A 21,384-nucleotide genomic window follows, 5' to 3' on the forward strand; every position below is an offset into this window, starting at 1 on the left:
ACTTTTTTTATCGAACACGCGGGAGAGCTGCATATCTTTATATTAAGAGAGAAAGAAGGGGAAAGATCCCCGTACAAAGCAGTCTCATTTCCTCACAAAGGATGAAATAAGGCTGCCGCAACACCACACAGACCTAAACTAAGAAACTCTCACTTGACCCTCCCGTTGACCTGAAATAAATACTGAATTTTTTTAGCAACAGCAAGGCCCCAAAGCCTCAACTCTTCTTTAAAGAACTGATGTGCTGCTTGCAAAGAAGGGGCTGCCCCCATCAAAAACTCTCCCTTGTTTATGTGGTTCCATAGCGTCCAAGCTCCTAGTATAACCAAGCTCCTAGAAAAAAGGGAACTTTGTCATATAATCATTACCATCTCATTTCTGGAGAGCACACTTATCCTTTTTTCTTAAAAAAATGGAATCTCTGCGTAACTATTCGTGGCAAGTTTGGAAGTATGGCTTTGTGGAGATAAATGGAAAATAAAGGGGAATATTTTTTTTCCGTGGCTTGGAGACAAAAATTGCTGCGCTGTGGACGTGGAAGCCTTTGTGCTCTGCAGAATATGATGCTTAATCACCTTATCAAATTTGTGTATCAGCTCTGCACCTTTTAAAGGTGAAAAACATATGAGCTATTCTGGAAATCTGTAGTAGCACCTGATTTCTGGAAAGCACATTAAAATACCTTATTGTTATATCTAGATAAATTATCGATGGTAGGAAGATGGCCGTTCTGGAGGTAAATGGGAAACGGGGAATATGATTCTTTGGAATTTGGTTTTTGAGGAAACTATCAATTCCATTTGGCATGCTTGATTTGATGTTTACTTAAATTGCCAATATTCTTATCTTCCTGTTTTATATAATATATATACATACATATATATATACATATATATATATATATATACATATTCTCATTGTCTTGGAGATGAAATGCTGCTCTGTCTGCGTGGAAGCCTCTCAACCCTCAAATGTTCATTTTTGCCGGCTTATTCTTTTTAGGTAACCCTCATTTAGCTGCCTCTTTTTCTGTTAAGGAAAAGAGAAGCTTTGAGTTCAATTCGTGTTAGAATTTTTCCTCGGACTGTGATACCAACTGATTTACCATTATTATCTGTTTATTCTACTCTTTGCCATGCTATGACAAGAAGTCGCTGAAGAGAATAAAGGAACAGAATGCAGTGCCGCCGCCACTTCATCATGTAGGGTGCTGTCTAGTGCAGAGATGTCAATTCAGTTTTAAAAAGTTCATAGGTTCTTCTTGATTGAGGCATTAAAAAATCTTTATAGATTTCCATAAGTGGTGGAGCCAAGTACAGGTTTGTGCATTCTTCTGTTATGATCAAATGCCATCATGCCTGCTCGGCACCATGCGTAAGTGGTAGGAGGTTAAGTACAGCTTGGTGACAATTTTCTGCTCCTGCCAATTCCATGATATTTGCTCCACACCTAGCTAAGGTAGTAGAATCTCATAGCTGTTCCAACCAATGGTAAATGCATATCGCAGCCCCATTGGTAGGAAAATCTCTATAGGGTCAGTTTTTTTTTGGAAATCAGACCAGTTTAGCAATAGCTTAGGGCTTTCTTATGCCTAGGGCTTTCAATGAAGTTCACTAGTTTAGTAGTCCGTGGAGACAGATTGGTTAGCTGCCAGAGTTCTGAGGGAGCAATACCAAACGGCTACCAATAATTGGTATAGTTGATTTTGTACCCTGCGCATCTTTGGGATGGTATACTGAATGATGAGTGCTGCTGACTTGTTTCTATGGCATCTTGACTAGTTCCAGTAACAGAAAAATCTTCACTAGTTTCACTCTTGCATGTACTAAAACAATTAGAAAAGACAAAGGCTGCTTTACCAATGTTCAGCCTCATTAACAAGTTCCATTTATACATCTCTGGGGGCAATAATAACCATATTTCACCTCCATGCAGATGATGATGTTTCTTGGTTGTTGTCAATAAGCTGTTATCCAACACCTATGTGAAAAAGGAGCCATCCACTGAGCCTTTGTCCCTGAACACGCAGAGTGGTAAGTAGCCAACCTGAATGGACTTGACGGGAGGATCATTGTGGGCCAATCCGTGGAGGCGGTCAGATATTCAGATCATGACATGAAGACTTTGGCGGGAAGAGTCCATGCTCCAACGAATCTCCAAGGATCAATGTGTCTCCCCTTGATTGCTTACGAGTCAGTACCCAAGCATACAAGATAACTCTCAAATTGTGATTGTGCTGGTTGACGCTGAGGGAGTTCCATGAGGATTTGGTTCGTGGTTTGGGCGATCTATGCCATGAGAGTTGAATATATTAAACTTTTATCCCACGTGGTGGCAAGCTGCAGGATTTTGGTAGGAAAAACTTCGTGTTCGGCTAGCTGCTTTGCAGCTGGCCGCCGCCGCTCGGCAGCAGCCAGCTGAACAGCTACTCCAGATATCATCGTAGGAGGCTCTGCCTGCTGCTGCACCAGCAGTCGAGCAGCAGCAGCCAGCCGAACACGCTGTGCAAGTTTCCATATTTCTTCAGACAATCTCTCGGTGTTGAATGCCGAGAGACGTTGCATTTGCATGGACCATGGAGCCCAGAAGTTTGCAGTTGTAAGCTATAATCAGCCTTTTACAGCTGCTGAATGCTTATCCTGGTTGTGTGGATGTGGTTGAACTTGTGTACACATTACAGTGTTACTGACTTACTGTGGCAGCGCGGAAAGTTGATTCTCAAGACCATTTCCTTTTTAATTCACTTGTTTTCCTTTTTTTTTCCTGCGTGAGAAACCAAACAAGCAGTAGGAGATTTGGTTAATAATGCTGTGTTTTTGGGCTGTACCAGAGCCCATGACAACGAGCTGGATCCCCTGCCTCCAGGGCGACCAGTCCAATCCGTGATCCTGTACTGAAATCCGCAGAGCTGGGCTGTGATCTGGGATCCATTCGCGTGATGCCAACAAATATCAATGTCCGGGCGGGGAGGTCATGTGCTCAGGTCAGCGTGGTCTCGCTATCAAATATCAATGTGCACCCAAAATGGCCACTAGTTTCTGGAGCCTCATCGGCATCTAGGAGACTAGTAGGATTGTGTGCCAACTACGCTAGTCCCTCTCTACTTTGGAGGCTCAATACTTTCAGTACACCATTCTTGGTTGGTAAGATTGCAGATTTTCTTTCCAGTACCCACTTGCATTGCAAGCGAAGAAACCGAACGAAACGCGGTCATGGAGCAGAGATCGTATATTTTGCAGCTCTGATGGCCACCTTATACCATGAGCACGCCTCTGGATAATCCACTGAGCTAGGCACCTTCTCCTGTCTGCCTGATCTTCTGGCATTCAGCTAGGCACCAGCAGCTCGGAGATGACTAGGACTGTGTACTGCAACAGCATCGCAAATCTTATCTCTTATTCACAGCAGTGATACATAGGGCACGCAAAGCAGCAGCAACACAGGAGCAAAACCTGACAGACAAGAGCCAATATATGAGAAAAAGTTAATCCCAAAGACGATCATACTCATTAACATATGTAGTGGAAAGAACAATAGGGGGGAAACATCATTTCCCCCAAGAGTAACATCTTGAAGTCTGAACAGAAAGTTGTGACTTGCAGAAGAACCTTAACTACCAACCATCTTTGCACTGAACATCTTGTGCTCATGTAAGTTGTCACAGTGAAGTGACTATATTCAAATTTACATTGCAAAATAGGAACATAGATCTGGATCAACGTAGACCATGAGGATAAAATAGTCATATGTCTACAGCAGCAAGCTAAAGCAGAAGATGCAAAACAAATAAATAAAAGCAGTGATTGTCAGGCCTGATTCCCTGATGGGGTCCATCTGTTGCAAAAAGGCCACCGACGGAATAAAGCACAACCGACATTGCAAGTGTGCCTTGCCACTCAAAGCTATCTTCACATTTGTCTCCTCTCACCTGAAAGCACCAGATCTGGAGAAAATGGCTCCTAAATTAGTCTTTGTTCTGCCAATTGTGCTCCTCGGCTGGGCATTCCAGGCGATTCTCCGGCCACCTCCCACAAAACTGTGTGGCTTCCCAGGTGGCCCTCCTCTGACATCTCCGAGGATCAAGCTCAGGGACGGAAGGTACCTTGCATACAGGGAAGATGGAATACAGAAAGACAAGGCCAGGTACAAGATCATCACAGTACATGCATTTGATAGCACCAAGGACATCCCCCTGCCTGTTTCCAAGGTATAGCAGACAACACAACATGGCTACAAGCGAAATCTCTCTTTTATTTCTTCGTATTATGCCCACTGGCTTCTATCTTTGTCAATTCAGGAGCTTGTTGAAGAACTGGGAATTTACTTCCTTGCTTTTGATAGAGCTGGGTATGGGGAAAGTGACCCAAATCCCAAGCGGGATGTAAAGAGCGAGGCACTGGATATCGAGGAGCTCGCTGACCAGCTGGAGCTTGGGCAGAAGTTCTACGTCTTGGGGGCCTCGATGGGAGGATACTCTGTTTGGGGATGCCTCCAGTATATACCCCACAGGCAAACATAGTCCCCAACCACATAGATTTTAGTGAAATACAAACCTCTTCAGATATGTAAAGCTCCATATGCTGTGTGCGTGCAGGCTCGCAGGTGCTGCGCTAGTTGTTCCAGTTATCAACTACTGGTGGCCTTCTTTCCCAGCTGAACTATCCAGGCAAGCCTTCAAGAAACTGGTAGTGCCAGAGCAGAGGACCCTGTGGATTGCACACAACGTACCTTCCTTGCTCTACCTGTGGATGACCCAGAAGTGGCTCCCTTCTTCGGCAGCTGCCATGCACAACCCTGAAATATTTAGCAAGCATGATATGGAGGTTCTTCAGAAGATGATGGCAATGCCAAGAACCATCGAGGTAAACCACAGCCTCAGATATATAAGAAAAAAAATGCACCACATAAAATACTTCTTCACAGAGCAGGACTTATTTCCTGTGTGTTCATGGCATAGAGACTATATGCATGAAAATGGCAGGAATAAAGAATATCAAAAGAAACATTTGTATTCAAAATTGGCCTAAAGCAGTGTAATAAAAATAACCTGCCCTTTTTTAAGATTTCTCAACATACACTGATTTGCTACTTCATTTTTCAGAATAAATCAAGGCAACAAGGCACTTATGAATCAATCCACCGTGATTTACTTGTCGCTTTTGGAAGTTGGGATTTTGATCCAATGAATAGTACCAACCCATTTCCTCAAAATGAGGGTTCTGTACACATCTGGCAAGGATACGAAGACAGGTTGGTGCTTGTTGAGCTGCAGAGATACATTTCCAAGAAACTTCCATGGATCAAGTACCATGAAGTCCCAGAAGGTGGACATATGTTCATGCTGGTAGATGGATGGACTGACCGAATTCTCAAGGCGCTCTTGGTAGGAGAAGAGCCCTCAGCTGCGTGACAGTAGACCCATTTTCAAATTTTGAGAACAACATCAAGACGGCCAGCTGCTATTCAGTTCAATTTTTTTTCTTCACAAATTTGTATTCCTACAATGTCAGGACTGGTCTAATTCACAATGTGCTATACTGTCACTTTAAGCTATTGTTCTCCAGCATATTATCAAGTAATTACAACAGCATGTTAGACCATGGTACTACGTTATTACCTTTGGTCCAAAATTGATGTCATCCTAGAAAGTGTGCGGTCAAATAGTCAAATTCTTTATGATTACTAACTATATACAACGGTATTCAGTTTTGCTACATGAAAACAACAATGGAGTCATCATCAAAATTGCATCAATGTCATTCAAAATTTACTGGTTTTATATAGCATATGCTAAAGAAAAGCAATGATCATTGATCAGTGCTCAGTGGTGTGCCCTGAAGACTATTGGCGACCTAAATGACAAGTGAGTCAGACAAGAGGTAGTACTATACCTTGGCTGTTAAATAGTCATAGAAACAGCAAAAAGAAAAAAAAACACCTTACACATTTAACACCAAGAGGCAATCAAAAGGGAAACTAACAAATCTGCAGTCATGATCTAGATAAGACCATGAAAAGCTTGAGCACGAGCATTCTCACCTTTTCCTTAGAAGATACAGTCTGAAAAGTTGATAAGATGAATAGATTGTATTGGCGTGCATTCCTCATTTCAACAGTTAATCTATCAATGAAAATGAAATATCAATAATCACCATAGAAAGAAAAAAAATAAAGCTCACTACTGATTATGATAAATCAAACTATTGTAACAGCATTAGACAGTAGCATACCTGACTATGCTTGGCATTAGTATAATTGAAGCTGTCACATGAGTACAAGCATAACGTGATATTGCATGTTTGCCAAAACTCATTTGCATACGGTTAAGTACAATCAAAACCATATTCTTTTGGTAAATCACTAACCAAGTAGAATCAAGTACATGAATTCAAAACTTAATGCAAGTTTGCACCACAGATTCAATCTCTCGCGAAATTTGGAGATCAGAAATGATAACACTCTGACGTGGGCTAACAAATTAAAGAGCCTTTTTGTCAAAAAATTGTTCATGTCAATAACAGTTGGGACAGATCTTTAGAAAGAGATAATTTCTCACTAAAAGACCCAAAGAATGATTACATATCTGACAGATCAATATACTGTGACTTATGCCTATGACAAATTGATGGTCATACAGGAATTATTCATTACAAAAAATTCTTGGTATATTCTTACCAAGAGAAATCCTATATGTAATTGAAGGAAGCTCAGTCGCAAAGGCCTGCAGCCATTTACTATTTTAGATAGTTGATCAACACCAGTCGGTTCCAGCACACCTTGTCAAAAGCAAATAACAAATGGGACAGAATCGTATGATGAGAGGCCTTTAGAAAACAGACCATATTCCACCCAGTTTCCATTAGAAAACACATCTCCATGAGTATAATGCCAACTTGCCAAGAAAAGAATTCTGGCAAGGTTAACGCAGCAAGTGGAAGAACTGTTTGTACTCAACTATTCATTTGGGAAGCATCCAGCTGCTTAACTCAGAGGACATGGTACCTAAGTCTTGCTTTTTCTTCTTTCGAATGGAATTGACTCCAAACTCCATTCATCATCTGAGCAGCAAGAGGAAGGCCTGCTTGTGCTTAACTATTTGTTTAGAAAGCACCCAGCAGCTTAACTCAGAGAACATTGTTTCAAACTCTCCTTTTGTTTCCCTTTTGAAAGGAATTGCCCATAAACTCCATCTATCATCTTTGGGCTGAACACAAAAAACAAAATATGCTTAATTAAATGAGCAAATAGCTAGATAAGAAACAACTGAGGAAGAGAAATATGCATACAGGAGAAACTTCTTACACGGACACACCTGAAATGCAAGGATAATCTTTCACTGAGATCAACCTATTCACCCAAAACAACGTTCTCCAAATACTCAATTGCATGGTGCATGTGACTTTCATCAAATCCCTTAAACAAGGCCTTATGTGTGCAATAATCTGGATGTATGCCGTTCTGATGCATTTCAAAATACAATCTCATCGCATCTTCCCAGCTGCCTTCTTTGCAGTTTCCATCTATCAACAAGGTATATGTGTATTTGTTTGGTGCCAATCCCCTTTCCAGCATCTCATAAAAATGATGATAAGCCAATTGAGTTCGGCCCATCCTGCATAGCGCATGTATAAGGACATTATATGTTATTTCATTAGGTTCAACTCCTTTTTCCAACATCTTTCGAAACCAACCATATGCTGAATAAAGGTTTCCTTTTCTACAATATGCATGAATAAGAACAGTGTAGGTCACAGCTGTGGGTGGTAGATGATATGAGTCCATCATATTAAAATATTTTCTTGCTTCTCTTAGGAGTCCTCTTTCACAGTGCGCATGAATCAAGCAGGTGTATGTGATACAGTCAGGCTTTAAACCATCACGGACCATCTTCATCCGCAGATCTTCAGCATCTTTCAGGTTTCCAGTCTTGCACAATCCATCAATAAGAATATTGTATGTGACTGTATTAGAAGATATTCCTTCCAACATCATCGCCTCCCTCAACTGGAAAGCGTTGGAAGCATCCCCTAGGGCAAGCTCTGCGCGAATCCTTGTATTATAGGCAAAGCAATCTGGCTGCAAACCTTTGCTCAGCATCTCATCAAAGAACTCTCTTGCCATAGCAGGGTTCCTCACCTTATGTGAACCATTCATGAGAGTTGTATATGTACAAACATCGGGCAAACAGTCCTGCTCTACCATTTCCTCTTTCAATCTCCTAGCTTCATCTAAATCACCTATTCTACAATAACCATCTATCAGAATGTTATATGTCAAAATTGTTGGTGCTAACCCTGCACGCCTCAAATCGCCAAGCAACCAAAGAACCTCCTTCAAATTGCCTGCCTTACAATACCCGTTTAGCAAAGAATTGTACGTGATCACATCTGGAAGCAAGCCCATCGCCCTCATCTCCACAAACTTCAATTGTGCAGCCTCCATCTGCCCACTTTGAAGCAGCCCGTGAATCATTGCATTGTATGTCACAACTGTCGGCATGATACCTTCATTCTCCATCACCAACTGCAAAGCTTCAGCCTTCTTAAGAAAACCCCTCGCAAACAACCCAGTGATCAGTGGGTTGTAAGTGAAGGATGACGCTTTCTTGGACAGCCGCATCCAGTCAACCAGCTCCACTGCATCCCCCAGGTCACCTTTCCTGGTCAGCCAAGAAATCACCACATTGTATGTGACATTGTTTGGCAAGCAACCAGTCCCCCGTTTCTGCATCTCCTTCAGCACCATGGCAGCCTTGTCCTCCCTTCCCTCCTTCAAGAAAGAATCCAGCAAAGTGTTGTACGTGACAATGCTCGGCTCAATCCCAAGCTGGAGCATCTCTGCATACACCGCGCAAATGTCATCCCACATGGCCGCATCACGGAGCACACGGAGCACGCGGTTGCAGTCTTTGACGTCAGGGGCCACTCTGTGATGCGCCATCTCACGGAAGGTGGACAGGCACAGCGTCGAACAGGTGGTGGGCGCAGCGTCGCGACCTTCGCATTCTGGGGAGAACTTGGTGGACAGGCGTAAGAGGAGGCTCAACAGGGATTTTGGGGCGGGAGAGAGGTGGGTGGATAGGAGAAGGGACACGAGGGGGAGGAGGAGGCCGAGGTGCAGTGCGCGGAGGGAGACGGGGTAGGCAGCCCGGATGTGGTTGGATTGAGCGAGCGGGACGAGGACGGCGGCGAATGCGGAGGCGGTGCGCGGGAAGCCGCGCGGGGTGTCCTCCGCCCACCGGAACAGCTGGCGCGCGAGGCCCGGGAGGCCGCGGAGCGCGGAGTGAACGTCGCCCGTGGCGAGCACCAGGCGGAGGGGCTCCGGCGGTGGGGGATCAGAGGCGAGTAGTGCGGCGAATGGGTTCTCCTCGGGAAGCGCCGGCGGAGGTGAAATCAGCGGCTGGGACGGCGGCGGAATCAAAGCCGGCGAGGAGGAGAAGCGGATGCTGGAGATAGCTGCGACGGCGGCTGCAGGAGCTTGTGATTTGCAGTACGGGATGTTGAATAGCATGGATTAAGGTTCTGGTCCTACCCGGCGACGCCTCGCCATGAATGACGGCGCGGCGGCGGCGAGAAGGGACCTGCGGCAATGGCTGCGGCGCATCCACCAGATTCCAGCGGCCGTATGGGGTCGAGGGCGCGCGCCCCAGGCGGCGGCCCCCGACCTGGAGTTGAGAGCGCGCGGACGGGGGAACTGGACTCAGATGGCCGGGAAGCGGCACAGGAGCCGGCGTTGACGGCGTTGGAGCCTGGCGGCGGCGGCGGCGGCTGGCAAGAGAGAAAGAGCCGCGGGCTCGACTAGGGGAGAGGGATCGGAGGAAAGAAAGGCCACGTTCACCACAGAACGCTCTGGCCCTGGCGCCGCCGCGCCAGTACAGAGCACGAGCGATCTGCACCGTCTATTTTGCATCCAGATTTGTGCAGGAACTTCACACAAGAAAAAACTGGTAAGCCCAGCTGAACATCTGGATTCTGGGCCCCAGGCCCCTGTCCAAATCTAACTCTGGTGTCTCAGATTCCGAGTGCAAATTCAAATACTTCGTCTTCTGTACGAATCTAGGGTTCGGACAAGATGCGTAAAATACAACGAACCAAAATTGGAGATCAAATATGTGGCACTGCGATGAAACTACAAAACCATTGAGGAGGAAAATTGAGGTTTCAATAGCATTTTGCATTTTCATCCGTTCCCTCCATCCCAAATTACCATTCGTTTTGACCTTTTCTAGATACTCAATATCTATATGTATCTATAAAAGATATAATGAATATTAATTTGGGTATGTGTCTATAAAAGATAAAATGAATAGTAATTCAGGACGGAGGGAGTCTAGATGCTCAATATCTATATGTATTTGTAAAAGACACAATGAATAGTAATTCAGGTACGTATCTATAAAAGACAAAATGACAATGAATAGTAATTCAGGTATGTATCTATAAAAGACAAAATGAATAGTAATTCGGTAATTTGGGACGGAGGGAGTCCCTTTCCAATCGACAACAAATCAAATTTCTGGCGTGCCGCCAACCCTGACTTGAGAGATGCACAACTGAAGAACCCACAATTCATTCTTATCTCGATTTCTTTAATGCTGCAAAAGTTCCATTATAAATCTATAAATGCAACTCCTTCAGTTACGACAGCAAATCGGTAACAATAAGTACATCTGGTAGGACCAAGCTGGTCCTGGTAATTCGGCAGTGCCTTTTTATTTCATCACAGAAGACATCATAGCCGAGTTACATGCAAATAGATTGTGCCAACTTACAGACAACACCCAACATGTAAAGACCTTCCAATGTGACCCCTTACATCCGGGATCAAATGGGCTAAAAAGGCTATTGAAGCCTGAAGCTTGAAGCTCCAAGCTGTCCGACTACAAGATATCAAACTCATTTGATACCCAATGTCGATGCCATCTTCTAAGTATACAATGGATGCATTTTGGAAACAGATGAGCCATATTTTGTTCGTTACAAAGGAAATTTCATGCACAAGGCCTCACAGAAAAGGAACTCAAGGCAGAGTTCCGTAGCTTCTGATTTGAAGCCCTTGGAATGCTGGACAACACAACAATCAATAGCTGTCTTCATCCGTCTCAGGCCTTCGGAGGTAATAGCGCAGACAATTGATCAGCACCTATACAAATGCAAGTTAAGGAGTGCCAAGTCACAAGCAAAAATAAACCATGTTAAGAGATGATTGTTGCTTAAATGGCCAATGAAGTATCCAGCTAAGACATGACAATACCTGAGATAAGGAGCTGTTTAGTTTCGCACCTCTGTAACTCACGTGGAACTTGTCCTTGGCAACCAAACCCTGGATAAGTATCAGATATGAGCTCTGATGGCATTAGCAAATAGAAGGGCTAGAAGATGGAATATATCATACTTCAGTATCAATCTCAGCTGATTCCACATCAATGTTGGTGTCAGCAATGATCTTGATTATTTCCAGAAGTAGGCCAGGCCGATCAGCTGTCTCTATGTAAAGCATGCTGTGCATGTTCAATAAAAACCAATAAGGATACAAAAAAGAAATGCATAGTGGATTCAAATTTTGTTTCTATGGGAAGTGATTCTTGCGGAGGGGCAAATATGCGTTTATACTTTTACAGTAGGTTGCGATGTACCAAAGTTCAAACAGGAAAAGAGAACCAATAGGTAGGCAGAGCAGGTTCTCATGCAAAAACAAAAATATAGGGAAAATAGGATTCTGACTCCAGAGTGATACAGATTACAGGATGTAGACAAAAAAAGAAAAAGAAAATCAAACAGCCTAGCCTAGAGTTGCATTGTCTATGCCTATCACGTTCGTGGCCTGTCCATCATACTGATGTTCTCTAACCCGATCCAGTTTACTCATTTCTTGGCTTGTGTGAGAAGTGATGCATAGCTCTTTCCAAGAGTCAGCGTGGCTTAAACCTAAGAATCTGTTGCTTATGCCTTTCCATACTCCAACAGCTAGTGCATCTCGTACAACAAAGATTTGGGCAATCTCACTTGGCATCAATATTTGAATTTTCAAATGTATAAAGACTTAAGCTAGGATAAAACTATACATGTGGCCATGCCAACATATCATCAAACATGCAAAGTAACAATTCTTCTAGAAGTGATCGTACGTTCTTTGGATCATGCTCAGTAAACAGTACAACATCACTAGGAGCTGGCAGAATCAAACCTTCGTTTTGGTCCATCATCTTCAACAACCACATGAGTTGCAATATCAATGTCAACCTGCCAGTTCAAATATTAAAGAAGTAAGTTCAGGATGAAAGCATCAAAACACAAACCATAGCATAACAGCATAAATTTGACGCTTACATTTTTCCATTTCATAAAATTAAGAAAATTAACATACTGTAGCTGAAAAGATGTCTATACCCAAACAGCATGGTACAGTATAGCATCTGAAATTGCAGGATGAGAACATGCACTATACTTGCCTTCTTCTCAGGAGGTTTTATCCCAAAAAATTCACCCATTGCTAACTTCTCACTTGATTCCTATGCACCAATTGACATGACTACTGTGTTAGTTGCACTCAATGAAATAATAAAAAAATATGTGAAGTAGTGATAAAGAAGAGTCAAAACACAAGAATCTGAAACATACAGGATGATATTTCAGAAGGTTGTTGATGACGGTTAGCCGTATCCTCTCTAACATGTCAGGGTCCTCAACTTTGCGCCCACTAGATACATGCAAAAGGGAGGGAAAGATATTACAGTAGGAAACAATACAAGTAAATTTCTCTTATGATTAATGAGATGCGGTATAGAATTTATATGGATTCTTGATCATAAGGTCCTTAGGGTGCTATCCTGTTTTCTCCACCTAAGATTGAACAAGGGATTTCGAGAAAGATTATCAATGTTCCCTATGATTGATGAGATGCTCCATAGCATCTGTACCAGGATTATATGAGTTCATAAGGCACTAGGCTAGCTGAAAAATAGTGAAACTTTATTTCAACAATCAAATGAGTGTACAGGGACAGAGTATAGTCAAGGAAACTGATCACATGAAGATGAATACAGGCACAAGCATAGATGTGCTGACTGCTGACATTGTGCACTTAAACAAATCGAAGAATTCAAAAAGGTGAGTGCGGTTATACAAGTGCATGGACAGTGAGTGCTCTTTAGTTTTCTATACATAGACACAGACAAATAGATTCTGTATACAAAAATACAGTAAACAGAAAGTGGCAAGCACCCACAATCGCATGATGTGGAACTTTGTTTGTGTGGCAGCTGAGTCAGTTGCCACAGTTCCTTTCGTGACATCAAGGCCAAGGTCCTTGAGTGCCTTCATCTGCAAACAGTGAATACCAGGGCAAAATAATTGACAGATACAACAATTTAGAAATCGCAAAAACATGTACTCCTATTTGAGTAGCACCAACCTAAAGAAAAAGCATTAGAGGTGTATAAGAAATTTATACCGTGTCAAGTAGTGCCCCCAAGCGGTCTCCAAAACTCAACTGCACAATGGTCGCATCACGGTCTGAATCTTGATCTATCATGACAACTGGAACTGGGACCGCCTCATCAGATGCCTGGGATAAAACGTTTCCCAATAATTCACACAAAAGGCATCAATCAGCGGCATATCGAGTAAGTCCAAAAGCAGTGTCATGACATCAGTTAGTATGAAAAATAAACGGAAGAGGAACAAGAAAACTGCACTTCCTAAAGGCAAAGTTAAATCAGTTGAGTATACCAGAGTAGTTAAGCAGATTAGCAGTTTATATGCAGACATTAGGATGCAAACAGTTCTTGATGCAGGTAGGTCGAGAGACAGGCAAATATATATAATGAAAACTGCAAGGGCATGCTAAAAGTTCCAGTTCCACCATATAAAGATACGTTTTGTTCCAAAATATTGTGCATGTACAGAGTAAAAGTTATGTGAACATACCGGTGAAGAAGCCCCCAACACATTAGCTGAGTTGATAGATTGGCAACATATTCTGGTGACATGATAGCAGAGAAAAAATATTAGCACATATAGATATAGGGTTGGGCGAGGAAGAACTGCACATGAAAGATCCATTCAGAGAATTAAGGAACTGTAGAGCATACAAATGGATACATGTACAGAATGGAAACAGATCAAAGTACAAAAGAGGATGTGCGTAGTTTTTTCCTTGGGAACCAATCAATCAATAGACCCCATTGACCAATTGTACAACCCAACTTGGCATAGGCGCGGTTCTAAAGCAATCTAGGAAATCACGAACCAACCAATCCAATGAAACTGTCGCACCATGATCCCAAATAGAATCAGCCCCGTGAAGCCATATTTTCTCTAGCATGGGATCCTCTATTCCTCCGCATAATAACAAACAAAAGGGAACTGCGTCCGCCTGCCGACGACGGGAACAAGCACGAAGAGAACCGGTTGCCCGGAGATCGCATCGGTCGCTCACCTCCGTGCGGTCGCGAGCGGAGCAGCAGGGGAGGCGGCGTGGAAGCGGAGGAACCTTCGCCTCTGCGGGCGGGGGGGCGCAGCGGCGGAGGATGCGGCGGGGGCGACGGCGACGAGGCCGTGGTGGGAGGCGGCGACGGCCATGGCCTGCAGCGGAGTCACGCGCGCCACTCTGCGCTGCGCTGCGCCTCACTGGAGTGGGGTTGGTGGCGTCGTCGTCTCGCCCTGGCGGTGGCAGCTGGGGAAGGGCGAGCGGGTGGGCTGCCTGTCGCCTACCGGTCTACTAGCCTAGAAGCGAAGCGGCCGAGCGTGACGTGCGCTTTTTTTACGTGCCACTTGGATCCGCCGCCCCTTGCATTATTGATGGCCCATGGTTTGTTTTTCTGCTGGAGCCAAATGCAATTTGCAGACGTCTTCTCGCTCACCTGCTATTGCGTTGCACGTCATCGACGCCCTTTTGTTTTGGACTTGGGTGCCCTCAACGGATATGGAATTATCGTATTTTTTTATTATTAAGTGATTTTTTTAACGAACCGGCACGAGGTAGTGCCTATTGCATTGGTAGAGAAGAGGAGTAACATGCTGAGGGACGGCCGAAAATCAAAAACGCAAATGGCATGGTACTAATCTCACGCTAGCAGCGCCGCTAAACTCTGGGCTCCTGCCACAATCCAGGAGGATGCCTCATCCTTGGTTAGCGTGAAAGTGGAGGTGGTTGGAGCTTCGCGATGGTTGAGATGGTTGAACACTCCGGCGTTCCTCTCCTTCCATATGATCCGGATTTAAAAACCAGTAGGACTAAGGTGCGTATCGCCTTCTACGGTATCGGCAGTGGTGGTGATGTGAGGCCACCATTCTAGGGTGGTTCTGCTCTGCAGCCATTCTTCTGGATGAAACTAGGCTGGCCCACCCAAGTAGCCATCATATTCCATACCCGTTTGGAGTAGCGGCATTTTGCAAGGAGGTGATGTGCCGTCTCCATTGTCATCCTGCAGAGGGGACGGGATGTGCTGTGAGGCCACCCTCTTCGCGCTAATCTGTCTGACGACCATACACGGTTTTGCAAGATCAGCCAAGCAAAAAAATTGCATTTTAGCGGCGCCCATGCTTTCCATATAGCAGCAATCCTGAGTGCGGAAGAGCAGCCAATAAATTGAGCTTTATATGCTGACAATGTTGTGAACTCACCGTGCGCTGTGAGTTTTCGGGTGATGCGGTCTTCCTGTGATGGTTGCAGCTTGCTGTTTCTTAGGAGGTTCCAGAGTGTAACGAACTCCGCAAGGTGCTCCACTGTGAAGCCTATCATCTAACCTAATTACTGTCGAGGTCTCTAACCCAATTACTGTCGTGCAAGGCGTCGGCCACCACTCTTTTCTTTTTCCTCGACTTGACGAACAGAGTCATCTAAGACGTAGGGCCCTTGAAAACTTCTCCAAGTTATGTGCAAATAATAAATCTGCGGTATTACGTCTACGTGAAGATGACACGAATGCGTGCGGGAGGCTTTTAAGTTAAACCAAAACACACTGCATCCTGGAAAGAAAAAACTGTTCGAATGTAAATGTTATGGGCTCACCGGACCCTTACAGCCCACCTTTTTGTTCAGTCGAGCGGGCGGGATAACAGATGGGCCGAGGCAGATCGGTGCGCAATCCGCGGCTGTCAGCCCGTTGGGTTCCGTCAACACAACTGACTATATGTGCTTTCGACGGCCCACCTGGTCAGTGTGGTAATAAATTCCCGACGATGCCGGGAGGAAATGGAGGGTGCCACTGGGCACGGCCATCTCCTCCGGCTCTCCCTCCCCAGACGCGGTCCTCACCGGCACCACCCCACGCCTCGCTTCCTACCTGCCTGCCTGCCGAGGTAATCCGTAATCCTGCACAGCTGCTCCCGTGGTACTTCGTTCAGATCAAAGCGATATAAGTAAGGATACTACTGTTCGAAAAGGACTCGACTCGTATGTAAGTATCCGACGGTTAAGATTAATTATATACTATTAAAATTTTAAGCTGTAGTATAAGTAGTATACATTAGTAGATGTACATTTGGAAATATATATTCTCGTCTCTTCATTTCCAATCCACCTCTCGCACGCGGCGATGGCGGCGGCGACTGGCGGACTTTGAATGAGCTGAGAGAGTTGTGTAGCCGCCGGGACGCCCCAGCAACTCCCTCCGCGAACCTCTCCGGCCTGAAGTCGTCCGCGTCTGGCCCCCACACGTCCCTGTCGTGGTGGACGCACAGCACCAGCAGCACGCCCGCCGGGTACCTGACGCCGCCGAGCTCCATCGGCTTGTACGTCCGCCGGTACACCGCCGGCAGCAGCGTGTAGAGATGCAGCACCTCGTACCTGCGATGAAATGCAGCTGGGAGGTTACAATTACAGGGCGATGGATATGATCAATCAAGAATCAAGATCCAGAGCACGTGCCGACAAAATGGAAGCTTACGATTGAGGCTGCTGAGGCCGTCGTAGTCGATTTTGTGGCGGCACGGCGTGCCGGAGGCGGCGGCCGAGCGCTGGTGGCGGCGGTGGCGGTATCGTGCTAATTACAATTCTACCCATACCAAAAATTAGCATATACTTTATACTACCACAGGTAGTATTGTGCACCGTAAAAGAGCTAAAAAAATAATACATCTCATGAATAGTGTATTAGTGTTGCGAGTATTTCTTGATCTTTTGTATTTCTAAGCTTTGGATCGGATGCATCTTGGCCCAATGCTTCGATCTAGTTAGGATCTAGTTGCCCGTTTTGCTATAGGCTTCAATGGTGGAATTTCTCTGAGCCACATGCTCTGAAACTGAGACAGATGGCATTTCAAATAACCAAACGCGCATGCTTGTTAATTCCATATTTCCCCCTCATCAGAATTATTGATTGGCTGCATTGGTCAATGAGTGAATTTGCTTAATTTCAATGTCTAGGCCAGTCGAGTTTGTGGTATTTGTTATTTTCTGGCTCTGAGACTCTGAGTTATGCTAGTACAGTGATACTAGATCCTAAACTTTTAGGAATTTTTAATTCATATTTCATTTGAGATGTTTGTATTTAGATTCCATCAATGTCGAATGACCTAGTGGCATGCTTAACACATGCTGCTATCTGAAATTAATAGACATAATTCTCTATACCGCATCGTGCAAGTGTTTTCCTTCATGGAAGTCTAATTTCACTGCTCTGCTAAAAACGATCTGCTGATGGAAACTTTGATGCAGACTCGGCCTTGATAATGCTGAAGTGGTCCTAGTTGTCAAATATAACAATGGGGATATCCAAGGTGACCGGCATCGCCGCAACAGCTTTTCTTGTCACATCTGTTAGTTTGTGCAAGATGGGCATGAGGATTATTATGCTTCCTTTCCTATTCACCGGTTGTGTTGCTTTTGCTGTAACGATTGCATCACATAATGCCATCAATCTACCTTGGATCCTGGGGAAGAACTCAGTAGGAAGATTTCCTCTCTGGTCAATTGTACTATTTGGTCCTTTCTTGATGCTTGCTCGGGCATATGCAATGGTTAAGAGATACATGAGGAAGGAATCTGTATATGACAAGATTGTGGAAGGCCTATATCTGGGAGGATGGCCATTTCTCTTGAAACATTTGCCCCCTGGAAGTCCATCTGTCATAGATTGCACTTGTGAGCTGCCAAGAAGTTCCTTTGTTCCAGCAGACGAGTATCTTTGTCTTGCAACTTGGGATACAAGAGCTCCAACACCGTACCAAATTGAACATGCTGCATGTTGGGCTTGTCAAAAGAGATCTGAGGGGAAACCAGTTTATGTCCATTGTGCATTTGGTTAGTAGTAATTTGTCTCTTGCTATATACTCAACTTATGCAGAAAATTAATTTCATGATTGCACCTTGGTGTTCTTATTGTGTCCATAATTGTATTTCCTAGTAATAAGAACTATATTAACTACTATGTTTTTCTTTCGTGATTGATACAATAGGTCATGGAAGAAGTGCTTGTGTTGTTTGTGCAATTCTGGTAGCGCTGGGCGTCGCTGAAACCTCGAAAGATGTTGAGAATATCATCCGTGAAAGACGAAAGATAAAAATGAATGCTCTTCACTGGAAGACCTTGGAAGAGTGGTCCAAACATCGAGTTTCTCAGAAAAAAGGAAATTAGTTGCACTTGATTTGTGATGTTAAAGCATGTTCGAAACATCATGAAACGGGGTATTTGTTTAGTCCTGGGTAAGTATGCAACATTCTTGATTTCATATAATTCACTGCACATTGCAATCATTTGTACAAGACAACTCTTCAGGTGTTAACTCTGAGTTACAAGCGCTTGCTAGTTATATGTGGCATAGGACTCCTTTGTGAATCACCCCTTCTAGTCACAGCATATTGATGCCTTGGATTGTCATGCATGGCATAACCTTATTATTTTGGAAGTAATGGTCTTTGTATTTCTAGCTTTAAAGATCACTTGAATTTTATATCCTGGTTTGGGATGTATTTTTTCACCCATCTTGCCAATTGATTGTGATGGGACATTTAGTATCCTTTGTGTTCTGAGTTGCTCTTGCTCACACGCAGCTTCTTGTTGACATGACACTATGGCCATGTTTAGTTCCCTCCAAACTCCCAACTTTGACACTATGCAAAAAGAAGATTCCCCATCACATCAAACTTGCGGTACATGCATGGAGTACTAAATGTAGATGAAATCAAAAACTAATTGCACAGTTTTGTTGTACTTTGCGAGACGAATCTTTTGAGCCTAATTAGTCAATATTTGGACAATAATTCATAAATACAAACGAAACGCTACAGTTGCGCATTTATGGCAAAATGCCAATTTTGCCACTCCCAAATTGGGAACTAAACAAGACCTATAATAGTTTCAGCTTCTTATAGTCTGAGAGAGAGAGGGGGGGGGGAGGTCTAGGGTCTTGTCTTCACTTGATAACTTTTGTCATGAAGCCACAGGAATCCCAGGCACTCTTATCACATTGGAACTGACTGCTCTCTTCGGTTGGCCCCAACATGTCCCTCTATTTTATTTTTCTTTATTGCATGCCCTTCTTTTGTTCCACAGTTGAAACACATGTGGATTGATTGATATGGGTAGAAGCACTTTAATTTTTCAAGTGTTAGGAGAATTACAGTTAGTTTCATACCGAGGACAGCACAATAATCCTATGGGTTATTGAAAGTAAATGTTGCTATTTAGCTTCAAGATTATCTCTTGCAGCAACTGGCTTTCTACTCAACGACGCCACACCATCCATCACATTTAGACTTGTAATAAGTCTTTGACCATGGATGTCACTGATTTGAAATAAAGGGAAACACATTCTAGTCATAAATGTACACATTTTTCTCTTTTGAAGATAAAGGGAGGATCTCTTCCATTTCATTAAGCTAGAGAGAGGGAGAAAAACCAGCAAATAAGAACAGAGAGGTCTATGGCCAGGCCACGGAAAAGTCAAAATGATGTTAGATGAGGTTATGAACATCATAATGGCACAAAAATGGAGAATGTTTATGGTTGGGGATTAGGTGATGCATGAGCCGAGCTACTAGCTAGCAGAATCGCAATTTCATAAATCACAAAAATAAGCAGTTTTGGATCCATACTAATTGGTACAGCATAGTTGAAACCTCGTTCATGATTATTCGAAGTATCTCGTTTAGCCACTATTAATTGTAGAGCAAAGTGGTGTTGGTCGGATTCAATTAGATTAATTATTAGTAGTTTCTATGACTAGAACTGCTGTTGTGTACAGCTTTAAGCAACATGGTCGGAGCTGAAACATGAGGATTCTGCACGCATGACATGAGGATTTGGTCATTCCTTCCACTTGAAGCTTCCAAATACGGCATGCCTAAGAGCTCCGTCCGCATTAGGAAACCGCGTCCGCGTGCATTTGATATGGATAGTGGCTGATGCGATAGGCACATCCATACAAATACATACAGTTGCATGAATGTTCTGCAATGCTCACCTACACAGCAAAATATCTCTGCCGATTCGATCTTGGAGGAGGAGAACATCATCGCTTGCTGATCTGTTTTGCCGATTCTGCAACAACTGTGACTGCGCTGATTGTTCTTGAAGAATTTCCGCAGCGAGGATACTTATAGCTCTGCAGTTCAATACTTCAGCTTACTGTTTGGTTTGGTCTCTCCTAGTCACTTGTACACCCAGAAATGAGCTGCAGTAGCTTGCAGCAGAGCTTACTGTTTTCAGCCTTTCGATATACGGAGCATGCACCAACAAGACTGTTTCCAGCTGCATGCTAAAGACAACTGTGCAGAATGACATAAGTATATGTAAAACCAATCACTATAGATCCATGACAGGGCCATGGATACGTATTGTTTTGATTTTTAACCGTCAACACATATAGCACAACTTCAGAAGTACGTCGAAGTGAAACCCTTGAGATAAATCATGTTTAGCTTTGCTGATGAACTATGAAGGACAAAGAGTATGGCACCATATAACGACCTGCTTGATTTCCAGGATCATCTTTACCTCTTCTTTACAAGCATGCATGCATGTGAGCAGCAAGAAAAGATGAAGAGAATCCCTATCTCAAAACTCCTACCATAGTTGAGCTGAGGTAGATTTTTTTCTTAGCTTATTAACAAGCCAAGCCGAGCCGGTTGTAAGTCTAGCCGTGAACCACTAAAAAATACGTCTTTGCTGGAAGACACTGAGGGCTAGTTTGGTAAGCTTCCGACGTCTTTGCTGGAAGACACTGAGGGCTAGTTTGGTAAGCTTCCGACTGTGGCTAAAACAGCTTCAACTGTGGCCTCTCTAGTGGAGCCGAAATCATTTTGAAAAACATTTGGCAGAATGACCTCTCCTGTTTTCCATTTATAGATATAAGATGTTAAATATCCAATATGCTCTTACATATTTGACTTGTTCATACAAATGGGTTTTATTTTTTTCTTAATCTATAATGCAATTTC

General features: G+C 43.8%; 4 protein-coding genes across 6 annotated transcripts; 2 read left to right on the forward strand and 2 right to left on the reverse strand.

Moving 5' to 3' along the window:
- Window positions 1-3,484: 3,484 nt before the first annotated feature.
- Window positions 3,485-9,816, reverse strand: LOC117864114 (uncharacterized). 3 transcript variants are annotated; one of them, XR_004642342.2, is made up of 3 exons: window positions 7,313-9,814; window positions 6,676-7,204; window positions 3,485-6,121 (listed from the first exon to the last, which is right to left on the reverse strand). XR_004642342.2 is itself a non-coding variant. In XM_034748128.2 (2 exons), the coding sequence occupies exon 1, from the start codon at window positions 9,508-9,510 to the stop codon at window positions 7,348-7,350; it is 2,163 nt and encodes a 720-aa protein (XP_034604019.1). In that variant the 5' UTR covers window positions 9,511-9,816; the 3' UTR covers window positions 6,467-7,204; window positions 7,303-7,347. The 3 variants fall into 3 exon arrangements, 2 of the variants coding, with proteins under 2 accessions (XP_034604019.1, XP_034604018.1); XM_034748128.2 differs by lacking the exon at window positions 3,485-6,121 and having other exon boundaries at window positions 6,467-7,204; window positions 7,303-9,816; XM_034748127.2 differs by lacking the exon at window positions 3,485-6,121 and having other exon boundaries at window positions 6,467-7,204.
- LOC117864116 (uncharacterized) lies at window positions 3,809-5,553 on the forward strand. Its single transcript, XM_034748129.2, has 4 exons — window positions 3,809-4,207; window positions 4,298-4,509; window positions 4,595-4,862; window positions 5,102-5,553. The coding sequence occupies exons 1-4, from the start codon at window positions 3,824-3,826 to the stop codon at window positions 5,408-5,410; spliced, it is 1,173 nt and encodes a 390-aa protein (XP_034604020.1). The 5' UTR covers window positions 3,809-3,823; the 3' UTR covers window positions 5,411-5,553.
- Window positions 9,817-10,670: 854 nt separating the features above from the next.
- LOC117864117 (ACT domain-containing protein ACR12) lies at window positions 10,671-14,680 on the reverse strand. Its single transcript, XM_034748130.2, has 10 exons — window positions 14,440-14,680; window positions 13,929-13,980; window positions 13,453-13,566; window positions 13,228-13,322; window positions 12,621-12,699; window positions 12,452-12,511; window positions 12,187-12,242; window positions 11,395-11,500; window positions 11,254-11,322; window positions 10,671-11,142 (listed from the first exon to the last, which is right to left on the reverse strand). Exons 1-10 carry the CDS (start codon window positions 14,580-14,582, stop codon window positions 11,080-11,082), a joined length of 837 nt encoding a protein of 278 aa, XP_034604021.1. The 5' UTR covers window positions 14,583-14,680; the 3' UTR covers window positions 10,671-11,079.
- A 2,990-nt stretch (window positions 14,681-17,670) lies between these two features.
- Window positions 17,671-18,683, forward strand: LOC117862384 (uncharacterized). The gene is made up of 2 exons (XM_034745842.2): window positions 17,671-18,246; window positions 18,402-18,683. Exons 1-2 carry the CDS (start codon window positions 17,709-17,711, stop codon window positions 18,578-18,580), a joined length of 717 nt encoding a protein of 238 aa, XP_034601733.1. The 5' UTR covers window positions 17,671-17,708; the 3' UTR covers window positions 18,581-18,683.
- Window positions 18,684-21,384: the final 2,701 nt, after the last annotated feature.

The sequence above is a fragment of the Setaria viridis genome, chromosome 7 (genome assembly GCF_005286985.2).
Source record: "Setaria viridis chromosome 7, Setaria_viridis_v4.0, whole genome shotgun sequence".
NCBI lineage: Eukaryota > Viridiplantae > Streptophyta > Magnoliopsida > Poales > Poaceae > Setaria > Setaria viridis.

Excerpts from the sequence above, each read along its gene's own strand:
- LOC117864116 (XM_034748129.2), top strand. The coding sequence starts at position 3,824 with ATGGGGTCCATCTGTTGCAAAAAGGCCACCGACGGAATAAAGCACAAC. Across the intron at positions 4,208-4,297 it reads TCCCCCTGCCTGTTTCCAAG|GAGCTTGTTGAAGAACTGGG; the intron begins GTATAGCAGACA and ends TTGTCAATTCAG. Across the intron at positions 4,863-5,101 it reads CAATGCCAAGAACCATCGAG|AATAAATCAAGGCAACAAGG; the intron begins GTAAACCACAGC and ends TTCATTTTTCAG.
- LOC117864114 (XM_034748128.2), bottom strand. The coding sequence starts at position 9,510 with ATGCTATTCAACATCCCGTACTGCAAATCACAAGCTCCTGCAGCCGCC.
- LOC117864117 (XM_034748130.2), bottom strand. The coding sequence starts at position 14,582 with ATGGCCGTCGCCGCCTCCCACCACGGCCTCGTCGCCGTCGCCCCCGCC. Across the intron at positions 12,700-13,227 it reads AAGTTCCACATCATGCGATT|TGGGCGCAAAGTTGAGGACC; the intron begins GTGGGTGCTTGC and ends GCATGTATCTAG. Across the intron at positions 12,243-12,451 it reads TAAAACCTCCTGAGAAGAAG|GTTGACATTGATATTGCAAC; the intron begins GCAAGTATAGTG and ends TTGAACTGGCAG.
- LOC117862384 (XM_034745842.2), top strand. The coding sequence starts at position 17,709 with ATGGGGATATCCAAGGTGACCGGCATCGCCGCAACAGCTTTTCTTGTC. Across the intron at positions 18,247-18,401 it reads TTATGTCCATTGTGCATTTG|GTCATGGAAGAAGTGCTTGT; the intron begins GTTAGTAGTAAT and ends TTGATACAATAG.